The sequence below is a fragment of the Oncorhynchus mykiss genome, chromosome 10, assembly GCF_057628025.1.
Source record: "Oncorhynchus mykiss isolate SJ-2025 chromosome 10, ASM5762802v1, whole genome shotgun sequence".
Classification (NCBI taxonomy): Eukaryota; Metazoa; Chordata; class Actinopteri; order Salmoniformes; family Salmonidae; genus Oncorhynchus; species Oncorhynchus mykiss.
Genome location: NC_143031.1, coordinates 71,707,647 through 71,732,162, shown reverse-complemented (window position 1 = coordinate 71,732,162; position 24,516 = coordinate 71,707,647). Strand labels below are relative to the sequence as shown.

Genomic DNA, 24,516 nt, shown 5'->3' with positions numbered 1-24,516 from the left:
TCCAATCGGAGCAAGTAGCAAACTTGGCTGTCCTCTCCTCACCTGTATCAGTGTGTGCTCTCTAACAACCTATAATGAACAAAACGTCCATCACCATTCTTATATAAAGACTGAACGTGTAGTAGCAGCAGCATATGTAGTCTTTTTCAGTCTCCTAACACCAAACATCAATATGTAATTAAAACATAAACATGTGACTATATATTACTTGGGAGAGCTGGTCCTCGACTGATTACCATGGAGAGCATCAGTCAACCCCCCTCCAGCGAGCGCTGATCACTGAGCTCCACTGTGAGTAAGTGTGTGTGGATTTATAGCTTATACCCAAATCCCCTAGGGAGGGGGACTATAGGTGGAGATAGCAGCATAACAGTCATTCTAGTCAAATATGAGCAGCACTTTGGTTTCCTGCTGCAAAGTCTACTAATCCACTTATTTATGATGAGCTAATCTGGGTTCCTCTCACACCGCTGTGGCAGACAGAGAGAGGAGAGAGGGGGGAGGGGGGGGGGGGCAGGTGATGTGTACAGTAGTCTATGACAGTGTGTGTGTGTGTGTGTGTGTGTGTGTGTGTGTGTGTGTGTGTGTGTGTGTATGTGGTACAGTACTATGAAAGGCTTAGTTTATGTCGGAGGGGTGCTTGGTGTTAAGTGTCTATGAGACTCATAAGTTGTGTTCGAATACCCATAAAAACATACAGTATACTACATACTTAATGAGTATATACTACGTACTATATACTACTAGTTCATTTTAGTATACTGTAAATGAGCGGTATGCTTTCAGTTAAGCGTACTAGCGCTTCGCCTGTCTACCGAAAGTTGATGCTGTTGCTATGCAACCTCTTGCTAGCTTGTTAGCATAACAAATTACTAGCTAGAAATCTTACGATGTGTGTTCATAAATTCAATCTGGACTGCCAGAGAGCGCTCTGTGCGTTCGTAAACTTAGAGCTTTGTCAGATTGTCCGTTCGTTAATTCAGAGCGTTCAGATCGCATACTGGACGCTCTGCCGGGGAGTAGGATTGATCTGAGCGTTCTGACCTCACAACGGCAGTCAAGCACCCAAGCTATCTGGCTAACCTGTTAGCTACTTCCAGACAAAAATGAGAGAACATCTCACTCTGACCATTTTACTCACCCTAGCAGAGCTGGTTAGGCTGTTTTCATGTTGGCGTTGGTGACTAACTGTGCTGCTGACAACAATTTAATTATGCTTTTTTGCCGACGACGTTTACTGACACCGGCCATATTCAACGGGTGTTGAGCGTTCGTAAATTCATCAGTTATTCTACACTCTGGCACACTCAGACAAGAGTGCTCTGAAATCGGAATAGATAGCCAGTCCATTGAGAACGCACACCGACTATACCACTTAGCTAAGCTAAGAATGCTGTGAATAATAAGTCAATAAAAGTTGGGTAGTTAATTAGATAGCATATAGTTAATATACTGGCAAGTTCAACAATGTATTAGTAGCCAACTAACGTTAGGTAGCTAGCTAACATACCTGTCCATACTGTTGTAATGATATGCTATGTAATTCGTAAGGACAGCGTAGCTAACATAGCTAGCTAACATACCTGTCCATACTGCTGTAATGATGTGCTATGTGGTTCGTAAGGACAGCGTAGCTAACAAATTGTCAGCCAACATAACGTGTAAGGTAACTTATTTGAAAAGTCATTACTATATGACATTGCTCAACATTTTCTTAACATTTGTCATAATTAGTTAAAGCAACGATTCGCTCTCGTCTGACTTCTGCTGCATATTTACCGCCATTTTCTTCGAACCTGAAAATGTTGTGAAGCCACGCCTATTTTATGAATCGTTTCATTATGTGTCCTAAAAGCACAGAAATAGTGTCCACTGCTTTCATATTCTGGCGAATTTAGTACGACATCAGGGAACTTTTGGCATACTAACCTCCATACTATGACCAATAAGCATACTACATACTCAATTTACGTCACAACAGTACGGTTAGTATAAGTACTCGAACGCAGGTATACGGTAGTAGAGGCCATCACACACCAGGAGGTCATCCACTGCTTCCTGGCTTATTGCTTTAGCCTATCAGATCAGTCCTTTCAGATCTGTCAACACCAATGGGGTAAGGGCTAGAGACTAAAGTCTGTACTGCATTGTATTGTCCTGCCCTATGCTGTCCTGTCCTCTACTCCCTGTCCTGCAGTGTTTCCCCCAGCGTGGTGTGGTGGCGGCGGGGCGGCGGAGGCAGAAGGTGAGAGGTGCTGAGCGGGGCTGTCCAGAGAGAAGGCAGATGAACACTACAAAGAGCCCCTGTGGTGGTGGAGTGAAAGTGAGTGCTGGAGCCACACTTTTTAACAACGGCAGGCGCTAGCATACAGTCACATACACACACACACGGAACAGTCTCACACACACATATATGGAACAGACACACACACCTAGATGAACTTGACATATTACTAACATGACAGGTGCCCTGACACACACACACACACATCTTGGTGCTGTGCCATCTGAAATCACACAGTAATCTACTCGTCACTAAGTGTCTACGCTCTTGGTAGGGGCATCAACTCTGTTTACATATCCAAGGCTTCCATGTTGATACGGAACATCAAAGACTGGCAGCACCATCCACAGGCCACTATTCTCAGTGTCGCATAATACTGAGTCTGATACTAGAATCCTTTATGGTGGTAATAATAGCATGGAAGTAGAGTGCTATGAATTACACATTAGGCTGTAGCATAGCAGCTAAAAATGGACACCATTATCATGGAAAAGGCTAATGTTTATTAGATTGTTGTAGCTAGCATTGTCTTTAGAAATCTAACACAGAATACTAGCTACTGTTCTGAAATTCTTAAACAACATATAGCCTACGTCAAAACTGAACAGGCCTGGGTTCAAAGAGCATTTTAAATCTTTTAAATACTTTAGCGGTGCTTGATCAACCTTGCCTGGATAAATATGATCAATGGAATAACCCCAAAAGTGCAAACCCTGCTCATCTGGCACTCCAGGCAGACTCAAACACTCAAAAGTAATTGAAAAATGTCAAATACTATTTGAACCCCGGTCAGAAAAATACGATCCCAGTTGACAAAAATCCCACACACAAACACACCTCTCCGCTGCCAATCCGTTTCTATATGATACTTACATAATTATCTCTGGCGGACCAGCCTGGGTAGAGCTGCATGTGGAGCTGCCGTTCCTTGCGGGCTAATTCGTAATACTTAGCTTGCTCTTCTCTGGATAAAGCATGCCACTGATTCAGTACGAGAGAGAAAAAAGAAAAAACAGCACACAGTCAATTACTGGTCTGCACTTTCAAGTTCCCTCCAAAGATCCCTCCAAAGACACGGGTGCTAGTGTTTTGCTACAGAAAAAAAATCCTTTACAAAAATGTACAAACGCTTGGTGAAAAAAAATAAGGAATCATTTCTGTTTTTAAAGCGGGCGAACATGATGAAGAGATTAGCATATGGGCAAGAGAGAGAAAGAGAGAGAGAGAGAGAGAAAAATACTTTGATTTCATATCAAAACACTGGTTCCAATTTAGCGGCGCTTTTGCTTCAGACTATGTCAGCGGGCAATTACCAAACACAGGCCGCAAACAGAGCTCTGCTGTGGCTGGCTGGCCCAAACACCAGGGCTTTCTGTTAAGGCTTTAAACACGTTCTATCGGTCTCTTTCTCATTCACTTTCTTTCTTCTACTCCCAGTCTCAAAAGGAACACATTTTGTCATTTCCAAACCACACTATTATTATCTACGGTAAGTTTAAAGAAAAAACCCATTTGGTGGAATGTCCGCTAGTCAGTCAGGTAGAAAGGGGATCTGTCTGATGAGGGGAAGTAACAGGTTAGGACAAGGAGATGGTCATCGGGATTAGTCCCTTGAAGGACCATGATGTGGAAGAGTTGAAGGAACATCTCAAACATAGAAAGAGAATCCAGAGAAAGGTCTTGGAACCTCTAACCAGTCCACCCATCATGACATCATTTGTTTTTGTATTTATTAGGGATCCTCATTAGCTGTTGCCAAGGCAGCAGCTTCTCTTCCTGGGGTCCAAACACACTAAGGCACTTACGTTACATTCGAAACAAAAGAGAAACCAGTACATCATATAACATTATTACACTCGCCATGATTTGCATGGGGAGGTCCGTTCTATGGATTCTATTTTTATGATCTCGAAGCCCTCTAGCTGAACGAGAGATGCTGTCAGGTGGTTATGGTTAACACAGGAACACAAACGGTGTCTTATGGCCATTTCCCTTAGCACACATCATCACATTGTCACGGTTTCAGACCCTTGATTACAGAACAGGGGGTGGTTAACTGTTCTCCACCCCAGTCAGGGTGCTCTATCCTGGGTTCTCGCATACGTACCCTCCGTCCCAGGATCTGGTTGATGGCGGCGCTCTCCTTGAGCGTGCACTCTGCCACCACGTTGGCCCTCATCTCCTTCATGTACAGCATGAAGGCATTCAGCGGCTTCTTGATGTGGGGTCTCTTGGGCTCCTGCTCCTTCCTCTGATCCTGGTGCTGAGGCTTCCTGGCAAAACAATTGGCGAGAAAAGAACAAGGGAGCGAGGTAAAGAAGAAGAAGGGCATGGCGGCGGTGCTAAAACAAAGAGAGGGGGGCGGAGGAGGGAGGGTTGCGACGGTGAAACTGGGCGCCTCCGGAGTGTGAGAACAAACAGCAAGGGGTCTGTTTCACCTCAGCCAATTGGGAGCGAGGGTGTGTGCGTGCGAGGCGTTTCCGCCACGCCAGGAATCTTTAATCATGTACAGTCATACAGTCTTGGAGCTTTCAAGCGGAGAGAGAGATTACTTCACCAGTAATGGCAACTAAACCTTCCCCCCCAGCACACACACTGCCAATCGCTTAGTAGCTCTAGAGTCACAGGGCCTTGATGTGTGTCTGTGTGTGGTGTGTGTGTCTCTGTCTCTGTGTGTCTCTCCGTTTCTGTGTGCGTGTGTCTCTGTCTCTGTGTGTCTCTGTTTCTGTGTGTGTGTGTGTGTGTGTGTGTGTGTGTGTGTGTGTGTGTGTGTGTGTGTGTGTGTGTGTGTGTGTGTGTGTGTGTGTGTGTGTGTGTGTGTGTGTGTCTCTGTTGGTATGCATGTTGTGATGCCAGGGGCCAAATGAAGCGTGGTGGTCCCTTATCAGCTCTGTGAGTCCCTTGTTGCTTATCTCCTCACATCAAGGTGATAGGAGAGAAGGGAGGCTGGACTGCTGAGTTGTTGGGATATGTGGTTGAGTGGCCAAATACCTGGAAGTATCCTGAACTCAATGTGCTGCTAATACCATAAGGAGTAGAATAGTGAGGTGTGTTTTGGTAGGAATGTGTGTTTTCAGCATAACAGTATAGAGGGGCGTATGAGGGTTTGTTTGAGCCACCCACACTCTACTCACGGCTGGCCCTGTGTGAAGTGGACCCAGACAGGGCCACTGTTTGGGGGACTCACATGTGCATCAGGTCGTTGTCGTGCTGGGGCTCGTGTTTGACCTGGGGGTTGACGATGGCCGGGTGGGGGATCCCTGTGGCGTGGGGGCCGGGGGGACCCGGGACCATGTGGTGGGAGAACCTGGAACAAGAACCCATGCAATAATTTTAGAACCTCGTCCTCTCTCTCTCCCCAACATACTCACACTAGGTGAAATAAGAGTTAAAAGATATTCAAAGAAAACACAGGAGAGAGGTTTGAGAAAAACACAGTAGGGAAGCATCTGGGTCCAAAGCCTCTCCTGTCTATACCAGGACTGTCCTGGCATGTACCAACCAGAGAAGGGGGAGGGAGAAATGAGAACGAAAGAGAGATATGGCAATAAAGAATCCAGGGGAGGGGGGGGAGAGAGAGAGAGAAGGAGAGAGAGAGAGAGAGAGAGAGAGAGAGTAGGAGAGAGAGAGAGAGAGAGTAGGAGAGAGAGAGAGAGAGAGAGTAGGAGAGAGAGAGAGAGAGAGAGTAGGAGAGAGAGAGTAGGAGAGAGAGAGAGAGAGAGAGAGAGTAGGAGAGAGAGAGTAGGAGAGAGAGAGAGAGAGAGAGAGAGAGAGAGAGAGAGAGCGAGAGAGAGAGCGAGCGAGGCCTCATACGAGAGCGACTAACATAGTGCAGCTCAGAGGGAGTCTGACACAGGGAGTCTTTTGAGCAGCTAAATAGACAGCTGAATATGCGGGAGCACGTATGGGGCTGTCTGTTGGACTGGTCTGTGGGACATGTGCTGGGCACAGGGAGAACCAGTGTGGTGAGGCCACAGCACTGATGAGACAGAGTCCAAGGTCTCTATTTCCCCTCTGTGTGCCTGTCTGTCTGTCTGTCTGGTCACCCTTCTCAATGGATCCACATGTACAGTACTGTATATAGTTGGTCTCAATCTTCCCTTGTTGGTTGGGTGGTTGTGTGTGTGTGTGTGTGTGTGTGTGTGTGTGTGTGTGTGTGTGTGTGTGTGTGTGTGTGTGTGTGTGTGTGTGTGTGTGTGTGTGTGTGTGTGTGTGTGTGTGGTTGTGTGTGTGTGTGTGTGTGTCATCCTAAACGTACCATCCCAGTGGGGGCGTGATCTGTCCCACTCCTCCAGGGGAGAGGGGGTAAAAGTTGGTCATGTCCGGCCCGGGGTGATGCCGCTGCATGCCTGTAGAGAGACAGGATGAGTGGTACTGTCCTGTATGAAAAGGAACAGAACATGCATTCAATGACCCGACCATGAAGATGACGCGTTGTCCCAACGTTGTTGAAATGTGCTGTATTAGACACCATATTGTAAGTGTTTGGAGACTTGCTTGTTATTGATACTGTACATTATTGTTAGAACATTTAATGACCATGAATGAGGGGTAACCACCCAGTATTATTTGGGTGTGTGTGTACACTTCCATCTTTTGAATTGTTTCTCCAGCATCTTTGAATAGTTTGATCCTGCATGTCACTGACATGATAAGGACATCTGTGCCATGCAGCGTTGGAATTCAGTATATGAATTGTACGTGTGTGTGCCAAGTGTGTATTATTATAATAGATACAGAAAAGTTCACATTTGCCCCATGTGGCCCTCCAGTCCCTCTTGTCCCTCTAGTCCCCCCATGTAGCCCTCTAGTCCCCCCATGTGGCCCTCCAGTCCCTCTAGTCCCTCTAGTCCCCCCATGTAGCCCTCTAGTCCCTCCAGTCCCTCTAGTCCCCCCATGTAGCCCTCCAGTCCCTCTAGTCCCCCCATGTGGCCCTCCAGTCCCTCTAGTCCCTCCATGTAGCCCTCCAGTCCCCCCATGTGGCCCTCCAGTCCCTCTAGTCCCCCCATGTAGCCCTCTAGTCCCTCCAGTCCCTCTAGTCCCCCCATGTAGCCCTCCAGTCCCTCTAGTCCCCCCATGTAGCCCTCCAGTCCCTCTAGTCCCCCCCATGTAGCCCTCTTGTCCCTCTAGTCCCCCCCATGTAGCTCTCTTGTCCCTCTAGTCCCCCCATGTAGCCCTCTTGTCCCTCTAGCCCACCCCCATGTAACCCTCTTGTCCCTCTAGTCCCCCCCATGTAGCTCTCTAGTCCCTCTAGTCCCCCCCATGTAGCCCTCTTGTCCCTCTAGTCCCCCCCATGTAGCCTTCTAGTCCCTCCAGTCAGTGTTCATTAAGGCCAGTCTCTCTCTGTGCTTCTTGTAATGCTCCCTACAGAGAGCATTCACTGGGGCCCTGCCCTGTCACTGGATCCTCAACACAGCTAAGCTCTCCCTCTCTTCATCAACGCTAGGCCTCTTGGGCTTCAAGGTCAAGGGCTCTCAGCCTCCCTCAGCTTGTTGTAGAGGCTGGCGAGAAGTTAAACTGGGATGGAAGGAGGGAGAGAGGGAGGAGAGGGAGGGTGAAGGAAATTAAGGTAAATGGATCTGTCAGACTGGGAGCTATGGTCAAGGGAGTGCTGTGTAGGCCCGTGTAGAAGGCCCTACAGTGACACACACACACACACATAGAAGAGGAAGAAGGCAAACGCCTCCAGATTAACACCATCTCCTAATCCCAGATGGACCCATGCCTCCCCCCTTCTCTCCACCCCCCCTCTTTCTTCTCAGGCTGCAGTCTGTAGGGGTCTAACTCCCTCGGAGCGGCAGAGAGAGGAGGCTTATCTCCAAAGCCACTGTAGCAACGCTGGATTCCAGCACCCCCAGCCCACTTATTCACCACCCCAGTCTCAGGGTGCTCTGTAGGGCACTAGGGAGGGAGGGAAGGAAGGGGAGGGAGCGTGAGAGAGAAGAATGGGGGATGTAAGGAAGGGTAAGGAGCAAGGGGCGGAGGGAAAGTGAGAAGGTAGTGAAGGATAGGAAAGTCAGGAGGGAAGGGAGAGAGTGAGGGAGAGATAGAGATGGAGTGAGGGGAGCTCAGTGTTAACATGGTCACTGAAGGCACTAAAAAGGTGCGTAATTACTCGCTCACGTTCTCATCTGAATGATTTTCAGAACCTTATCCACGTGTAGACATAACTTGTATTTCAAAATATGATCTCGTATTAAAACATGATATTGTAAGTGTTACATTTTTCCATTGTAAATTACAATGTGAAGTCTGAAGTCTGTTCAAAGGGCTCTGGAGTTTGACTTTCGATCCAACGTTACCGCCCGGCACATATTACAGCTTATTAGGACCCATAATGAGAACATACATGATTTCTGAAATAATTAACGAGAAGATCAAAGTCCTGATCCAGCTATGGAGTGCAGCGAGCCGATTCGCTGATGAAAATGAGAGAGAGCGAGTGAGCAAGAGAACGAGAAGGCAAAAGTGTGATAGAAAGAGAGAGAGAGAGATATAGAGAGAGAGAGAGAGAGAGAGAGATGGAGAGAGAGAGAGAGAGAGAGAGAGAGAGAGATGGATATATATAGAGAGAGAGAGAGAGAGAGATGGATAGAGAGAGAGAGAGATGGATAGTGAGAGAGAGAGATGGATAGAGAGAGAGAGAGAGAGAGAGAGAGAGAGAGATGGATATATATATATAGAGAGAGAGAGAGAGATGGATAGAGAGAGAGAGAGATGGATAGTGAGAGAGAGAGATGGATAGAGAGAAAGAGAGAGAGAGAGAGAGAGAGATAGATAGAGAGAGAGAGAGAGAGATGGATAGAGAGAGAGAGAGATGGATAGTGAGAGAGAGAGATAGATAGAGAGAGAGAGAGAGAGAGATGATAGAGACTACCCTCTCTGCTTCCTACATATCTTTAGCTTAGTATCTAGACGTGGAAATGCCAGGGGACTTCATTTACAGCTAATTCATCTAGCACATCTCTTCTACATGGACCAGTCCAGGCTATGGGAGTGTGTGGATCGATTCAGACTCAGATCTCCTCCAGCGGTTTCTTCATATAACTCCATCCTGTGCTATGTTTTATCATCAACTCTCAATCCCTGGGGACTACTCAGACCAAAATGTATGAGGACTGTAAACGAGGACCAAAACGTTCAAAAAACAGAGCCCTATGGAAAGCATTACTGTAAATAAATCCTGTAGCTACAAGGGAAGTGAATGACTTTCCTATTCAGTTGTCCTGCTGTGTACAGGTACATAAGATCACTACGATGTCTGGATGGGGCTGGTGTATGGCGGCCATATTGGATTATTTACTCAACTGCCCCGTCATCACACATCGCATCCTGTCTGGTCTGCCTCCTGCTTTTAAGTAGGGGGCGGTGCGTGGCAGCCGGAAGGAAGAGGGGAGGGGAGGGGAGCGCATATGGAGTGCCGGGGCCAGACCAGTACAAGACCTATGAACCTCTGCCAAAGTCTCACCCTGACTGTGCCTGGGCTTTCCAACTGCCTTTATGCTCTAGTGCCTGTCAGGGGTTTTATTGTGACGTTTTTACCCAGACAGACAGTCTGTCAGGGGTTTTACTGTGACGTTTTTACCCAGACAGACAGTCTGTCAGGGCTTTTACTGTGACGTTTTTACCCAGACAGACAGTCTGTCAGGGCTTTTACTGTGACGTTTTTACCCAGACAGACAGTCTGTCAGGGGTTTTACTGTGACGTTTTTACCCAGACAGACAGTCTGTCAGGGGTTTTACTGTGACGTTTTTACCCAGACAGACAGTCTGTCAGGGATTTTACTGTGACGTTTTTACCCAGACAGACAGTCTGTCAGGGGTTTTACTGTGACGTTTTTACCCAGACAGACAGTCTGTCAGGGGTTTTACTGTGACGTTTTTACCCAGACAGACAGTCTGTCAGGGGTTTTACTGTGACGTTTTTACCCAGACAGACAGTCTGTCAGGGGTTTTACTGTGACGTTTTTACCCAGACAGACAGTCTGTCAGGGGTTTTACTGTGACGTTTTTACCCAGACAGACAGTCTGTCAGGGCTTTTACTGTGACGTTTTTACCCAGACAGACAGTCTGTCAGGGGTTATACTGTGACGTTTTTACCCAGACAGACAGTCTGTCAGGGGTTTTACTGTGACGTTTTTACCCAGACAGACAGTCTGTCAGGGGTTTTACTGTGACGTTTTTACCCAGACAGACAGTCTGTCAGGGTTTTACTGTGACGTTTTTACCCAGACAGACAGTCTGTCAGGGGTTTTACTGTGACGTTTTTACCCAGACAGACAGGGAAATAGTATTATATAGGGTGACAAATGGAGGGGTAAAAAAGAGAGTAGAGAAAGATAAAGAACGATAGAGAAGAAAGAAAAGGGTTTTCAGCAGTGCAGTATGGTAAATCCCCGACAGCCTTGCCTGTCTGAGGAGCTCTGCTTCATTCAGGTAGGTGGGAAGATGCGATACGCTGTGTGGAGGAATGTGTTCTAGTTTTCTTTCTCTGAGACAGAACGTCACCCAACCACCTTGTGTAGGTGGCTGGGTGAACTTATATGTTGCATTTCCCTCTGAGGAATAGCTTTGGCTTCATGCCTCTTTGTGGAGATGGGTAGTGATGAATACGGTGTGATGTGAAAATCTTTACTACACTGAACAAAATATAAAAAACGTGCAACAATTTCAACAATTTTACTGAGTTACAGTTCATATTAGGAAAATCTGTCAATTGAAATAGATTCTATGGATTTCACATGACTGGGAATACAGAAATACACAGATACCTTTAAAAAAAAGTAGGGTGTGGATCAGAAAACAAGTCAGTACTAGTGTGACCACCATTTGCCTCATGGCTGTGCGAAGTTGCTGGATATTGGCAGGAACTGGAGCATCCCAAACATGTTCAATGGGTGACATATCTGGTGAGTATGCAGTATTCTATCTTCCATGGAAGAACTGGGACATTTTCAGCTTCCAGAAATTGAGTACAGATCCTTGCGACATGGGGCTGTGCATTATCATGCTGAAACATGGCGGTGGATGAATGGCACGACAATGGGCCTCAGGATCTCGTCACGGTATCTCTGTGCATTCAAAATGCCATCGATAAAATGCTGTGTTAATTGTACATAGCTTATGCCTGTCCCTTCCATAACCCCACCGCCACCATGGGGAACACATGTTGACGTCAGCAAACAGCTCGCCCACATGACGCCATCTGCCCGGTACAGACAAACCGGGATTCATCAGTGAAGAGCACACTTCTCCAGAGCGCCAGTGGGCATCACAGGTGAGCATTTACCCACTGAAGTCGGTTCCAACGCAGAACTGCATGAGCTTCTATGAGACAGTTTGTGACTATTCTTCATTGTGCAAACCCACAGTTCTATCAGCCATCCAGGTGGCTGGTCTCAGACGATCCCGTAGGTGAAGAAGCCGGATGTGGAGGTCCTGGGCTGGCGTGGTTACATGGGGTCTGCGGTTGTGAGGCCGGTTGGACGTACTGCCAAATTCTCTAAAACGATGTTGGCGGTGTCTTATGGTAGAGAAATGGACATTGAATTCTCTGGCAACAGCTCTGGTGGACATTCCTGCAGTCAGCATGCAAATTGCACGCTCCCTCAAAACATGAGACATCTGTGGCACCGTGTTGTGTGACAAAACTGCACGTTTTAGAGTGGCCTTTGAATGACCCCAGCACAAGGTGTGTAATGATCATGCAATTTAATTAACTTCTTGATATGCCACACCTGTCAGGTGGATGGATTATCTTGGCAAAAGAGAAATGCTCACTAACAGGGATGTAAACAAATGTGTGTACAAAATGTGTCTCCTTTGTGTTACCATGGTTGTCCACTGCTTTAGTGATTTGAGGGGAGGGGGGCATTGCCTACCTTGTTTGGGGTTGACGTCCTGGGGGTGGTGTCCGGAGTGGGGTCCGGGGGCGAAATGTTCGTCGCTGTAGGTGATGAGGGGGGTGAGCGGATGGACCGCATGGGACGGCTGCACCACCGGAACCTTATTGGACTGGAATGGAGAGGGAGAGAGAGACACAATGAGAGAGGCAGAACACATTAAACAAGGAATTACATTACCTTTCCTAATTTCAGTTAGCAGCTAGCATTTACAGAGTTGTACAGTGTAAAATCAAGTCCCGGCCCTCTCTCAAATGACAAGGGTACGGCCGTTTGGTGATTTGTGTAGCCCACACACACACACACACACACACACACACACACACACACACACACACACACACACACACACACACACACACACACACACACACACACACACACACACACACACACGCACACACAAAGGATCTGGTAAGATGAAAGGGGTGGTGCAGTCACAATTTTCCTGTTTTTAATTATATTTCCACACCATGAGGTCGAAATAAGACTGAAATTGTGAAAATGCTCTTTTAGTGTAACAGATTTTGGAAATGTAAACCCCCCTGGAATTTCAGCCTGTTCAGGTGGCATGGAGTTTCTGGCCAACGGCATGACATCACAATCTGATCTGATTATTCTGACCAATGACCAGTAATCTTTTATTTGCATATGTATCCTCCTACTTTGAAGGGGTAACTGCGGTAGGCTCTAGAGTCTCTAAACGATCTTATCTGACAATCAGGGTTGTGTATGTAAATATATTTACATTTGAATCAACACACCCATACGATCAGACTGAGCATTTCAATGGCAAAAGGAGGCTCAGGGAAATAAATTATTACAAATATACTTTGCTCAAGTGGCATGGAGTTATTTTCCTGAAATAAACAGTGATTTATTAAACACGTGATGCAAAAAAATTATATTAAAAAAAGACTGCATGGGGGCTTTAATGGCACAGTAAAAAATAAAACACCTTCCCGCAAGGGAGGTCTCAATGTACTCCCCTTCCAGCCTTTCCCCAACACCTCAAAACTTTGTTTAGCCTTGGTCAGTGAGTACTGCCCCTATTTCCTGCCTAAGGGCAGAGGGGGTTGGAAAGAAGGGGGAGAGTGAAAGAGAAAGCCCCACAGGGTAGCGTTAGAGCAGAGGTCTTAGCAGTGAGATCAAAGGCAGTCATTAGCCGGTGAATAAGAGGAGTTCATTACAGAGCCAGAGCCGGGGGAAGGAGGAGCGAAAGAGGGATGAGCGATGGAGGAGGGGTGATGATAGGGCAAGAGAAAGAGGGAAGGATGACAAGACACGGAAGGAGGACGAGAGAGAGAAAGAACATGTTTCCCATGCCAAAAAGCCCCTTGAATTGAAAGAGAAGGACAAGAAAGGGAAGGAGAGAGAGGACGAGAGAGAGATCTCATAGAGGCGTCTGAAGTAGAACCAAAAGGCAGGGTTAATCACGTCAGCAGTGGTCTGGCCACAGCACCCAATTCCCTACCACCCCCCACCCTTAGGCTGACTCACAGAGGCCTGCACCCCCCACAGAGGCCTGCCCCTCCAACTCAGGCAGCCCCCCCAGCCGCTTACACGCTCCAACAGCACTGAACACATGGTACTGCTTAGCCATGCTAAATCTACTACTCACAATCAGAGCACCCAGCACTGACCCTGGACCTGATTGACTTGTAGAGCCAAAACAGAATTTCTAAAGGATATACGGCTTTGTCTGAAAAAAACGATCAATCTATTCGGGTGTGTATAAGAACGATGGGTAAACGTATAGCATGATATTTCAGAAGGCTATACGTTTGATCTGAAAGGCATCCATCAACCCATCCTACTCATTTTGACTACACCCAATCTTGCCCAACATATAACAAATGCTATCCCTAAACAAACAAACATATATATACTGTATGTATATACAGTTAAAGTTGGAAGTTTACATACACTTAGGTTGGAGTCATTAAAACTTGTTTTTCAACCACTCCACACATTTCTTGTTAACAAACTATAGTTTTGGCAAGTCGGTTAGCACATCTACTACTATTAAACAGTTGGGAAAATTCCAGAAAATTATGTCATGGCTTTAGAAGCTTCTGATAGGCAAATTGACATAATTTGAGTCAATTGGAGGTGTACCTGTGGATGTATTTCAAGGCCTACCTTCAAACCCAGTGCCTCTTAGCTTGACATCATGGGAAAATCTAAAGAAATCAGCCAAGACCTCAGAAAGAAATTGCAGACCTCCACATGTCTGGTTCATCCTTGGGAGCAATTTCCAAACGCCTGAAGGTACCATGTCCATCTGTACAAATAGTACGGACGTTTAAACACCATGGGATCACGCAGCCATCATACCGCACAGGAAGGAGACACGTTCTGTGTCCTAAAGGTGAATGTACTTTGGTGCAAGAAGTGCAAATCAATGCCAGAACAACAGCAAAGGACCTTGTGAAGATGCTGGATGAAACAGGTACAAAAGTATCTATATCCACAGTAAAACGAGTCCTATATTGACATAACCTGAAAGGCCGCTCAGCAAGGAAGAAGCAACTGCTGCAAAACCGCCATAAAAAGGCCAGACTACGGTTTGCAACTGGGGACAAAGATTGTACTTTTTGGAGAAATGTCCTCTGGTCTGATGAAACAAAAATAGAACTGTTTGGCCATAATGACCATTGTTATGTTTGGAGGGAAAAGGGGGAGGCTTGCAAGCCGAAGAACACCATCCCAACCGTGAAGCATGGGGGTGGCAGCATCATGTTGTGGGGGTGCTCTCCTGCAGGAGGGACTGGTGCACTTCACAAAATAGATGACATCATGAGGTTGGAAAATGATGTGGATATATTGAAGCAACATCTCAAGACATCAGTCATGAAGTTAAAGCTTGGTTGCAAATGGGTCTTCCAAATGGACAATGACCCCGAGCATACTCCCAAAGTTGTGGCAAAATGGCTTAAGGACAACAAAGTCAAGGTATTGGAGTGGCCATCACAAAGCCCTGACCTCAATTCTTTTGAAAATGTGTGGGCAGAACTGAAAAAGCATGTGCGAGCAAGTAGGCCTACAAAACCTGACTCAGTTACACCTGCTCTGCCAGGAGGAATGGGCCAAATTTCACCCCACTTATTGTGGGAAGCTTGAGGAAGGCTGTCCAAAAAGTTAAACAATTTAAAGACAATGCTACCAAATACTAATTGAGTGTATGTAAACTTCTGTCCCACTGGGAATGTGATGAAATAAATAAAAGCTGAAATAAATCATTCTCTCTACTATTATTCTGACACTTCACATCCTTAAAATAAAGTGGTGATGCTAACTGACCTAAAACAGGGAATTTTTACTAGGATTAAATGTCAGGAATTGTGAAAAACTGAGTTTAAATGTATTTGGCTAAGGTGTATGTAAACCTACGACTTCAACTGTATATATATATATATATATATATATATATATATATATAAACACCACTAGGTAACTTTCATTGGCTTGATTTGCAGCGAGGCGATTCGTGCTAAGGTGACATTCTCAGCATGCTAATTTGTGGCAGAGCCACGACTCCTGTGTTGCCGGACCGGACCCCTCACAGACTAGCACCAAACTAGCACCTCTCCCCCTACCCCCTCTGGGAATGTCCTAACCAGGGGTTTAGCAGTAGGGTGGGGTGGATCTCAGATATGCACACCTTACTAAAATGGCTTTCATGCGTGTCAGATTCCAAAGCCTGGTTATGCATCAAGACCCCCAGGTCTCCAGCCCTCTCTCTTTTGCTCTCACTCACACACACACACACACACACACACACACTAACACACACACACACACACACACACACACACACACACACACACACACACACACACACACACACACACACACACACACACACACACACACACACACACACACACATATCAAGTACGTTTGGCTTGACCATCTCTTACGTAATGTTGGATCCTGCCTCAAAATAGTCCAACATTTTCAGAACTAATTTGCATAGTAATGAAAAACACCAAAAAAGGGGTTCTGATCAAAAATAGAGTGAGTATCAACTACAAAAAATTCTCAATCCAACTTCAAACAAAATTAGCTCACTCATAGCAACTAATTAGTCCCTAAACCCTGTCTCTAAAGTCCTGACGTCTCAAGCCCAGGAGAACCCAGGTCAGCCAGGGTCAAAGGTCAGGGGATAATCTGTGTGTTGGAATAGCTTTAATGGCACTTTATCCCACCAGGATGAGGACCGAAGAGGACTCCCAAATAGAGGGCCTGAATTGGGCCTGGAGCAGCCAGAGACATGCCTGTACTAACTGGGGCTAAAATTATACCATCCTCACCCCTCTTCTCTTAATTGTTACGCCTTTCAGCTCACATTTGCTTCCCTGCGGGAACGAGATAAGGAGGATTTTCATTTAAGCTCTCCAGTCTTCGGGTTCTCTTTCCGACAGACGGAGAGAGAGTGAGGATGGAGAGAGAGTGAGAGAGAGGGAGAGAGAAAGAGAGAGGATCCTAAACCATATAAATGAGACAATTTAACAAGCATGCAGTCATTGATGCAGGTACACACACAAACCCGTGCACACACTTCCCCCTATATCTCCAGCTCCATCCCATGGCAGAAAAACCAACATGGCCCGTTTGCTGACGGACTCTCTGGCACCTGAGAAAGCCGAGGAGCTTTTGAAATGCCCTTGCCTCCACCATATTGGAGAAGACCTCTTTTGTGCTCTCCCAGTTGCAGCTGTCACAGCCCATTTCTCTCAACTTCTTAATAAACTGTGCCTCCATTGTGTGCTGTCCTTAAGGCTAAATCCACCAGGGGAAACCTGGGGGCTTCTGTGACCGACACAGCTTTTACTGAATCTAGGAGGCACATATGCATCCTCTACCTAAACCATAGCTCTACTACCAGCCAGTACCATCCTCTGACTAAACCGTGGCACCACTATTAGCCACTAGCCAGTACCATCCTCTACCTAAACCCTAAACCATAGCTCTACTACCAGCCAGTACCATCCTCTACCTAAACCCTAAACCATAGCACCACTACTAGCCAGCACCATCTTCTACCTAAACCATAGCACCACTACTAGCCAGCACAATCCTCTAGCTAAACCATAGCACCACTACTACCCACTAGCCAGCACTATCCTCTACCTAAACCATAGCCCACTACTAGCCAGCACCATCCTCTAACTAAACCATAGCCCACTACTAGCCCCTAGCCAGCACCATCCTCTACCTAAACCATAGCACCACTACTAGCCACTAGCCAGCACCATCCTCTAACTAAACCATAGCACCACTACTAGCCACTAGCCAGCACCATCCTCTAACTAAACCATAGCTCCACTACTAGCCACTAGCCAGCACCATCCTCTACCTAAACCATAGCACCACTACTAGCCACTAGCCAGCACCATCCTCTAACTAACCCATAGCTCCACTACTAGCCACTAGCCAGCACCATCCACCAAGATGTCTGTATACAGATGCCAAAATAAAATGCTAAATTGTCACAATATTAAATGGACACATAGAGTTTTGGGGGACTTGACTTGCACAAGGAGAAGGAAGGTGTATTTCTGTTCGCCCAGAAAACAAGTCATTGGAGGTGACCGGGTACAACTGAAGGAGCTGCCATTTTAAAACTTTAATAGTTCAGGTGGTTTCTTATGGACTAGCCGTACCTTCCTTCCTTTAAACCACTCCCTGCTTCATGCCAAGTTTACAAAGAATAAACTTTTTTTTTTTATATACTTTTGTACTACACAGTTAGAGGAAGTGGTTGCACAGCTCTGACTTGACCACGACCATTGAGGGTCATGCAATGTCGCCGCGATTTGATCTCCCCTTCTTGTCCCCCGGGACGATGGCTCAAACTGTGGCGGCAGCGGTCTTTTTTAACGTCAGGGAGGAAATAGGCTTAGGTTCTCTTTTCTTTTCATATTTCACACACGGAGACAGACAGAGGGCACGGATTTGGAAATAAACGTTCCATTTGAGAATTTTATAACCGGGCTTGGCCGGCCCTTTTCAAGCGGCCTCAGATGTGGTTTGAAAAGAAATTCATTGCGCGGAACTGGAGATGGCAGAGAGCCACGGTGTTTGAGAGGAGAAACCCTAGCGCCAACTCTTTGCTTTGTAACAGAACAGGGAGGCTCAATGCCTTGGCGTGCTGCTCTCTCTCTCTGTGTGTGTGTGTGTGTGTGTGTGTGTGTGTATGTGTGTGTGTGTGTGTGTGTGTGTGTGTGTGTGTGTGTGTGTGTGTGTGTGTGTGTATACCTGCATGGATATACAGAAGTCCCATCTAAATTTTATCAGTTTCTCATACAGGAAAATAATCCTGCAGCAACAGGAAATGTGAATTATTATGTGGATTATAATTAAATGGTCATTTTTGTAGGGATTGATACATTTTCAGTATGTATGCAGTGGTCACTAGGCAACACAGCCACAAAGTCCTAGATTCTGATTTGAAATCTAACCTTAAGCACACTGCTAACCCTAATGCCTAACACTAATATCGCCACCCCTTCCCTTGCATCGTGTACAGCGCTAGTTGACAGTTGGCTAACATTGTCGTACAGTCTCAGATGGGAAGGGATTCTCCACCCCCCCACCACCTCTCCTTCCCCCACTGCCCTGCTTGGCATCTCTAACTCTTCTCCACCCCCCACCCCACCACTTGCCTTTTGTGCTCCACTCAATTATCCATCGTCTGCCGAGTGAGGGGGGAAGGAAAAATAAAAAAAGGGGAAGTTTATAATAATCGCTTCCCACTTCTGTAATTTATATGCAATGAGGACTCAGCGTGCCCGTAGCTACAATCAAGTGTGTGTCGGAACCACGTGGGGTGTTTCCACAAACCATCGAGGACGGAGAGACTAAAGTAGCAGATTCCCATGATTCCCCATGCTGCTAAATCCGCTGACTGAAAAGCCCTTCCTCAGCTCCTTGCTGTTCTGTTATGCAGCCAGGGCCCTTAACAGCCACACCTGAAAATACACACTGTTACCGATTGAGTCCAATCACGTACTCTGGGAGGGAGGGAGGGAGGCAGGGAGGGAGGGAGGCAGGGAGGCAGGGGAGAGAGAGAGAGAGAGGCATAGACAGAGAGAGAGAGAGAGAGAGAGAGAGAGAGAGAGACAGAGACAGAGGCATAGACAGAGAGAGAGAGACAGAGGCATAGACAGAGAGAGTGAGAGAGAGAGAGAGAGAGAGGTAGAGAGAGAGAGAGAGAGAGAGAGAGAGAGAGAGAGAGAGTGAGAGAGGCATAGAGAGAGAGAGGCAGAGAGAGAGAGGCAGAGAGAGAGAGAGAGATAAATATATGTGACCTGTTGCCACAAGAACAAACACCATTGTAAATACACACACAGAAACAGACAGACAGACAGACAGACAGACAGACAGACAGACAGACAGAGATCAAAGGTATAACCACAGACAACAGAATGTGTTGGCACCCTCAGAGGGTCAGAAGATACCGGAAGCATCCTGTTTTTCAGGAGGAACGCAGAGAAGAGGTGAAGCCTGAAAACCAGATGCTTCCGGTTTCGTCTGAGCCCGCTCAGGCCTTTCTTTTACACCTGCTACGTTAGGTTAATGTTCTGGTTAGCTTGACGATTACTCTTCTTGGCCGGTTCACACACATATTCCCGCTGCGTTATCCTGCTGTCTGTATCGCAGCACACCTGCTTGACCACACGTGACCTTTTGGTCTGTGTTTCAGGCGGGACTGTTTGATGACAAGCTACACACAATCTGTCTATGAGTCAGTCAGCACATACTAGCATGTTAGAGGACAATCAATGTAAATACATACAGTATACAGGAAAATCACAGTGTACATACAGTACAAAGGAAAATCACAGTGTATACATACAGTATACAGGAAAATCTCAGTGTATACATACAGTACATTAATGTAGACTAGATCGTCATGACACTTCAGCCTCTACTGAAATTATATCAGTCTTTCTCAGCTGAGAGAGAATTCATCTGAAAGTAAAGAATGGGGAGACCAACCAAGACGAGAGCAAAACCAGCCCAGATCCTGCCTCTCCTAGCTTGTTTAAACAGTTCTCAGACACAGTGCCACTGATGACTCCGTACAGGGCTACTGTAAAAAGCTGTGAACACAAAGGCATTAGATAGAGAGAACTGTGGGCGTGGGGCAAACTAAAGCCCTATGGAGACATGCATAGTCTGTCCAGGTGTTCCCTCTCAGTGGCTCTGTGTGTGTGGAATGCCTGACCTTTGCACAACAAAGTTGAGCAAACACACCCCCCCCAAAAACGTCCCCCTCCCAGTGTCTCTCCATTTATAGGCCACAGAAAGAAAGGGACCGCCACTCTCCTCTCTCCACTACCTCTCCACCAAAACACACTACCAACCCGGGTGAAGTTTAAATAAATAACCAATTACTATTCCCAGAGAGGTTTGAACCCCCAGGAAGTCAGTCAGCCAGCCCAGCTCTCGGTGAAGTGTTAAAAATTGAACGTTTTATTGGCAGGATGGCCTTTTGGCCAGGGGGCTTAATGTAACGAAACCCAATTAATAAGAGAAGAAAGCCAGGCTGCCAGCGAGGGAGGGAGGGAGGAGAGGGAGGGAAAGGGGGAGCGCCACGCGCCCAGGGTAATGAGAGGAACGAGGGGAGCGGAGGAGTGAACGAACGAGGGGATAGAGAGGAGTGGAGGAGGAAATGAAAGCCTGCCCCGGAGAGAAATGTACATCTATGAACTGGAACCCCCCCCCCCCCCATTCCCCTCACCCCTGTCCTCAATCTCATAGCGTCAGTGACAGTCCAATAGTTCAGCCTAGTCTTGCATCTAAAGCCAGCTCGTTGCTGCCTGAACTAGTTATTCCAAAACCTTACATTAAAAACCATTTTTCAATGCGACAGTGATGTGGACTGAATTACAGTGGGAATCTAACACGCGAATAAGCAGTCACTTATCATAAGTCCTCCCTTAAACAACAAACGCCACCGTGAGAACATTCAAACTCCGTACATTAATGCACAGCGAGACACCACACGACGGGCATATAGCGAAACGCTATCCACACATACATACAGCAAAACAAATACTAATGTACACACACACATTCTAGATTAGACTCCCATGTGTACACACCCACCCACCCCCCTCCCCCATACCCACAGTCATCCTGCTCTGCCTGCATATGCAAACAAAGGGCCCCATTTACAGCTAAGTGTCATTTCTCCATATCACCAAACAGAAGCTCTGAATAGGACACAGATGAATTAGGAGGTATTACCCAACATCCTTGAGTTTTCAGATTGAGGATTCAACAGAGGCTGAATGGGGGGTTTCATAACCCAAACTCATTGACCCTACGGCTTGAAGTGTATTGCCCCAAGCGAAGCAATCACACTGGCTCGCACTCACCTCTTATGAAGAGGTAAAAAAGTCCGCTCTGATGAAAAGACCCAGGTTTCATTTTCTCAAAGTGTAGAAACTCCGTTCTTTCCTTGTGTCATTAGAAGCACTGCGTTCTAAAAACAAAGTCGCTGAACTCTCTATGGGGAAACACTTAAAGGACTATAGAGATGATAATCCCCGTCAAATGGGTTACAGATGCTTTACAGCTATTTTTTTACATTTCCTATTGAAAAATAATACCCAAGTATACATACAGTAATGTACATATATTTGAAGTAGGTAGTTTACATACACCCTAGCCAAATACATTTAAACTCCGTTTTAACTCTGTTTTAATTTAATCCTAGTAAAAATGCCCTGTTTTAGGTCAGTTTGGATCACCACTTTATTTTAAGAATGTGAAATGTCAGAATAATAGTAGAGAGAATCATTTATTTCAGATTTTATTTCTTTCATCACATTTCCAGTGGGTCAGAAGTTTACATACACTCAATTAGTATTTGGTTGCATTGCCTTTAAATTGTTTAACTTGGGACAAACGTTTCGGGTAGCCTTCCACAAGCTTCCTACAATAAGTTGGGTGAATTTTGACCCATTCCTCCTGACAGAGCTGGTGTAACTGAGTCATGTTTGTAGGCTTCCTTGCTCTCACATGCTTTTTCAGTTCTGCCCACACATTTTCTATAGGATTGAGGTCAGGGCTTTGTGATGGCCACTCCAATACCTTGACTTTGTTGTCCTTAAGCCATTTTGCCACAACTTTGGAAGTATGCTTGGGGTCATTGTCCATTTGGAAGACCCATTTGCGACCAAGCTTTAACTGTCTTGAGATGTTGCTTCAATATATCCACATAATCATCCTCCCTCATGATGCCATCTATTTTGTGAAGTGCACCAGTCCCTCCTGCAGCAAAGCACCACAACATGATGCTGCCACCCCCATGCTTTAACATTGGGATGGTGTTCTTCAGCTTGCAAGCCTCCCCTTTTCCCTCCAAACATAACGATGGTCAATATGGCCAAACAGTTCTATTTTTGTTTCATCAGACCAGACGACATTTCTCCATAAAGTACGATTTTTGTCCCCATGTGCAGTTGCAAACCGCAGTCTGACTTTTTAAGGCGGTTTTGGAGCAGTGGCTTCTTCCTTGCTGAGCGGCCTTTCAGGTTATGTCAATATAGAACTCGTTTTACTGTGAATATAGATACGTTTGTACCGGTTTCCTCCAGCATCTTCACAAGGTCCTTTGCTGTTGTTGATTTGCACTTTTCACACAAAAGTACGTTCATCTCTAGGAGACAGAACGCGTCTCCTTCCTGAGCGGTATGACGGCTGCTTGGTCCCATGGTGTTTAAACTTGCGTACTATTTGTACAGATGGACATGGTACCTTCAGGCGTTTGGAAATTGCTCCCAAGGATGAACCAGACTTGTGGAGGTCTACAATTTTTTTCTGAGGTCTTGGCTGATTTCTTTTGATTTTCCCATATTGTCAAACAAAGAGGCACTGAGTTTGAAGGTAGGCCTTGAAATACATCCACAGGTACACCTCCAATTGACTCAAATGATGTCACTGCTGGGACAATGTTTTGAAGCCTTTTAGTGCCTTGCCTGGTAGTTGTGTGAAGGTTGTCGGAGCATTGTGTGAAGGTTGACAGAGCGTTATGTGGGGGTTGGACTGGGTGTGTTTTGTCAGAGCCCGGGGCACCCTGCAGGATGTTCACCTTGCGGCGGGGTGCAGGCCTCATTATCACAGCAGGACCTGGTCACATCAAAGAGCTGAGGAAAGGGCAAACATTCCACTGAAGTGCCACTGTCAGCAGGCCTGGCTTCCCCCTACCAGCTTGACCAAGACCAGCAAGTGTGCTCACACACACACACACACACACACACACACACACACGTTTTTGTTGTTACCTATATAACGTAATCGCTACTTATCATGTACGAGCCCAGGCAAACACAGTGGAAAACCCCCACAATGAATGAGTCACACAACAGACTGCAGCTCTTCTTCCTGGCAGAGTTTATTGGAGAGGGAGAACACACAAACTCTCCCACACACCCACTTCACCTAAAATGTCAAGCAAAATTGTGATTGGCCATCTAGGGATCCCCACAACACATTTTGTTATAGAGTAAAATCTAAAATCGAGTGTACATTTTTTTCATGTAGTTGGCTACAATATCAGCTAAGATGACAGAAATACTGGTTTGTAATGAGGTGATGGAGAGAAATGGAACTCTAGAGACCTCTGGTCTGCATCGGGTAACCGGTAAAGCTGACAACAAGTAGATGTTGTGCACACGAATCTGGCACAGCTCTTTATTTTTCTTATTGAATCAAACGGCAAGTCTTTTTTTCTACCTGGCGATCCATTTTTAGCTACTACCCCACTGCTGCATGAACACACTGCATGGTATATCACTAGAAACCTTTTGGATTGCCGAGTTGCTACATTCATGCCAAGTTATCGCCACATTCACAACAACGAACGGTAAGCGAGCCAGAACCCTTAGAAGGGCACACAAATGAAAACGCAGCGCAAGCTAATGTTTAGCGCTCGCTAAAACCCAAGCCTGAGTCTTCACAGCACAATAACAGAAGGGGGAAATGGAGAGAAAAGAGAGAAAAACACCACAGAATGATTGGGAGAAAAAGTGCTGAGAAAGTCAGCCTCATGCGCCACGTTTTAGAAAGCAAGGAACAAGAGAGGATTTGCCTGCTACACCTAGATAGTGCACCCCCCCTGCTCTCAGCCAGGTATTCTGGGCATGAATGGCTGTCAGTTTGGATTTAGGAGCTCAGTGTTGAGGGGGGAGAATGGAGTCTGGCTGGAGTGGTGGGGGTCTTTGTGCCTGGCTCTACCTGTGGAGGAGAGAGCTGGAAGCAGCAGTCAGCTGGCAGACCCCTCTCAGAGCGCTAGCAAGCTCCATACTAAC

The 24,516-nt window shown here is 46.3% G+C and overlaps 1 protein-coding gene across 23 annotated transcripts in view; it reads right to left on the bottom strand.

The window, feature by feature from the left end:
• Positions 1–24,516, bottom strand: part of LOC110497329 (lymphoid enhancer-binding factor 1) — a 53,226-nt gene that overhangs the window by 11,723 nt on the left and 16,987 nt on the right. For 9 of the 23 annotated variants that reach the window (XM_090187769.1, XM_090187785.1, XM_090187775.1 and 6 more), the window contains exons 4-8: positions 12,167–12,299; positions 6,543–6,663; positions 5,472–5,591; positions 4,392–4,566; positions 3,158–3,265 (exon numbers count right to left, since the gene is read on the bottom strand). In XM_090187769.1, the coding sequence (XP_090043895.1) occupies positions 3,158–3,265; positions 4,392–4,566; positions 5,472–5,591; positions 6,543–6,663; positions 12,167–12,299 (657 nt within the window). The remainder of the gene's footprint in view (positions 1–3,157; positions 3,266–4,391; positions 4,567–5,471; positions 5,592–6,542; positions 6,664–12,166; positions 12,300–24,516) is intronic. The other 14 variants (XM_090187781.1, XM_090187791.1, XM_090187783.1 and 11 more) reach the window with 3 other exon arrangements.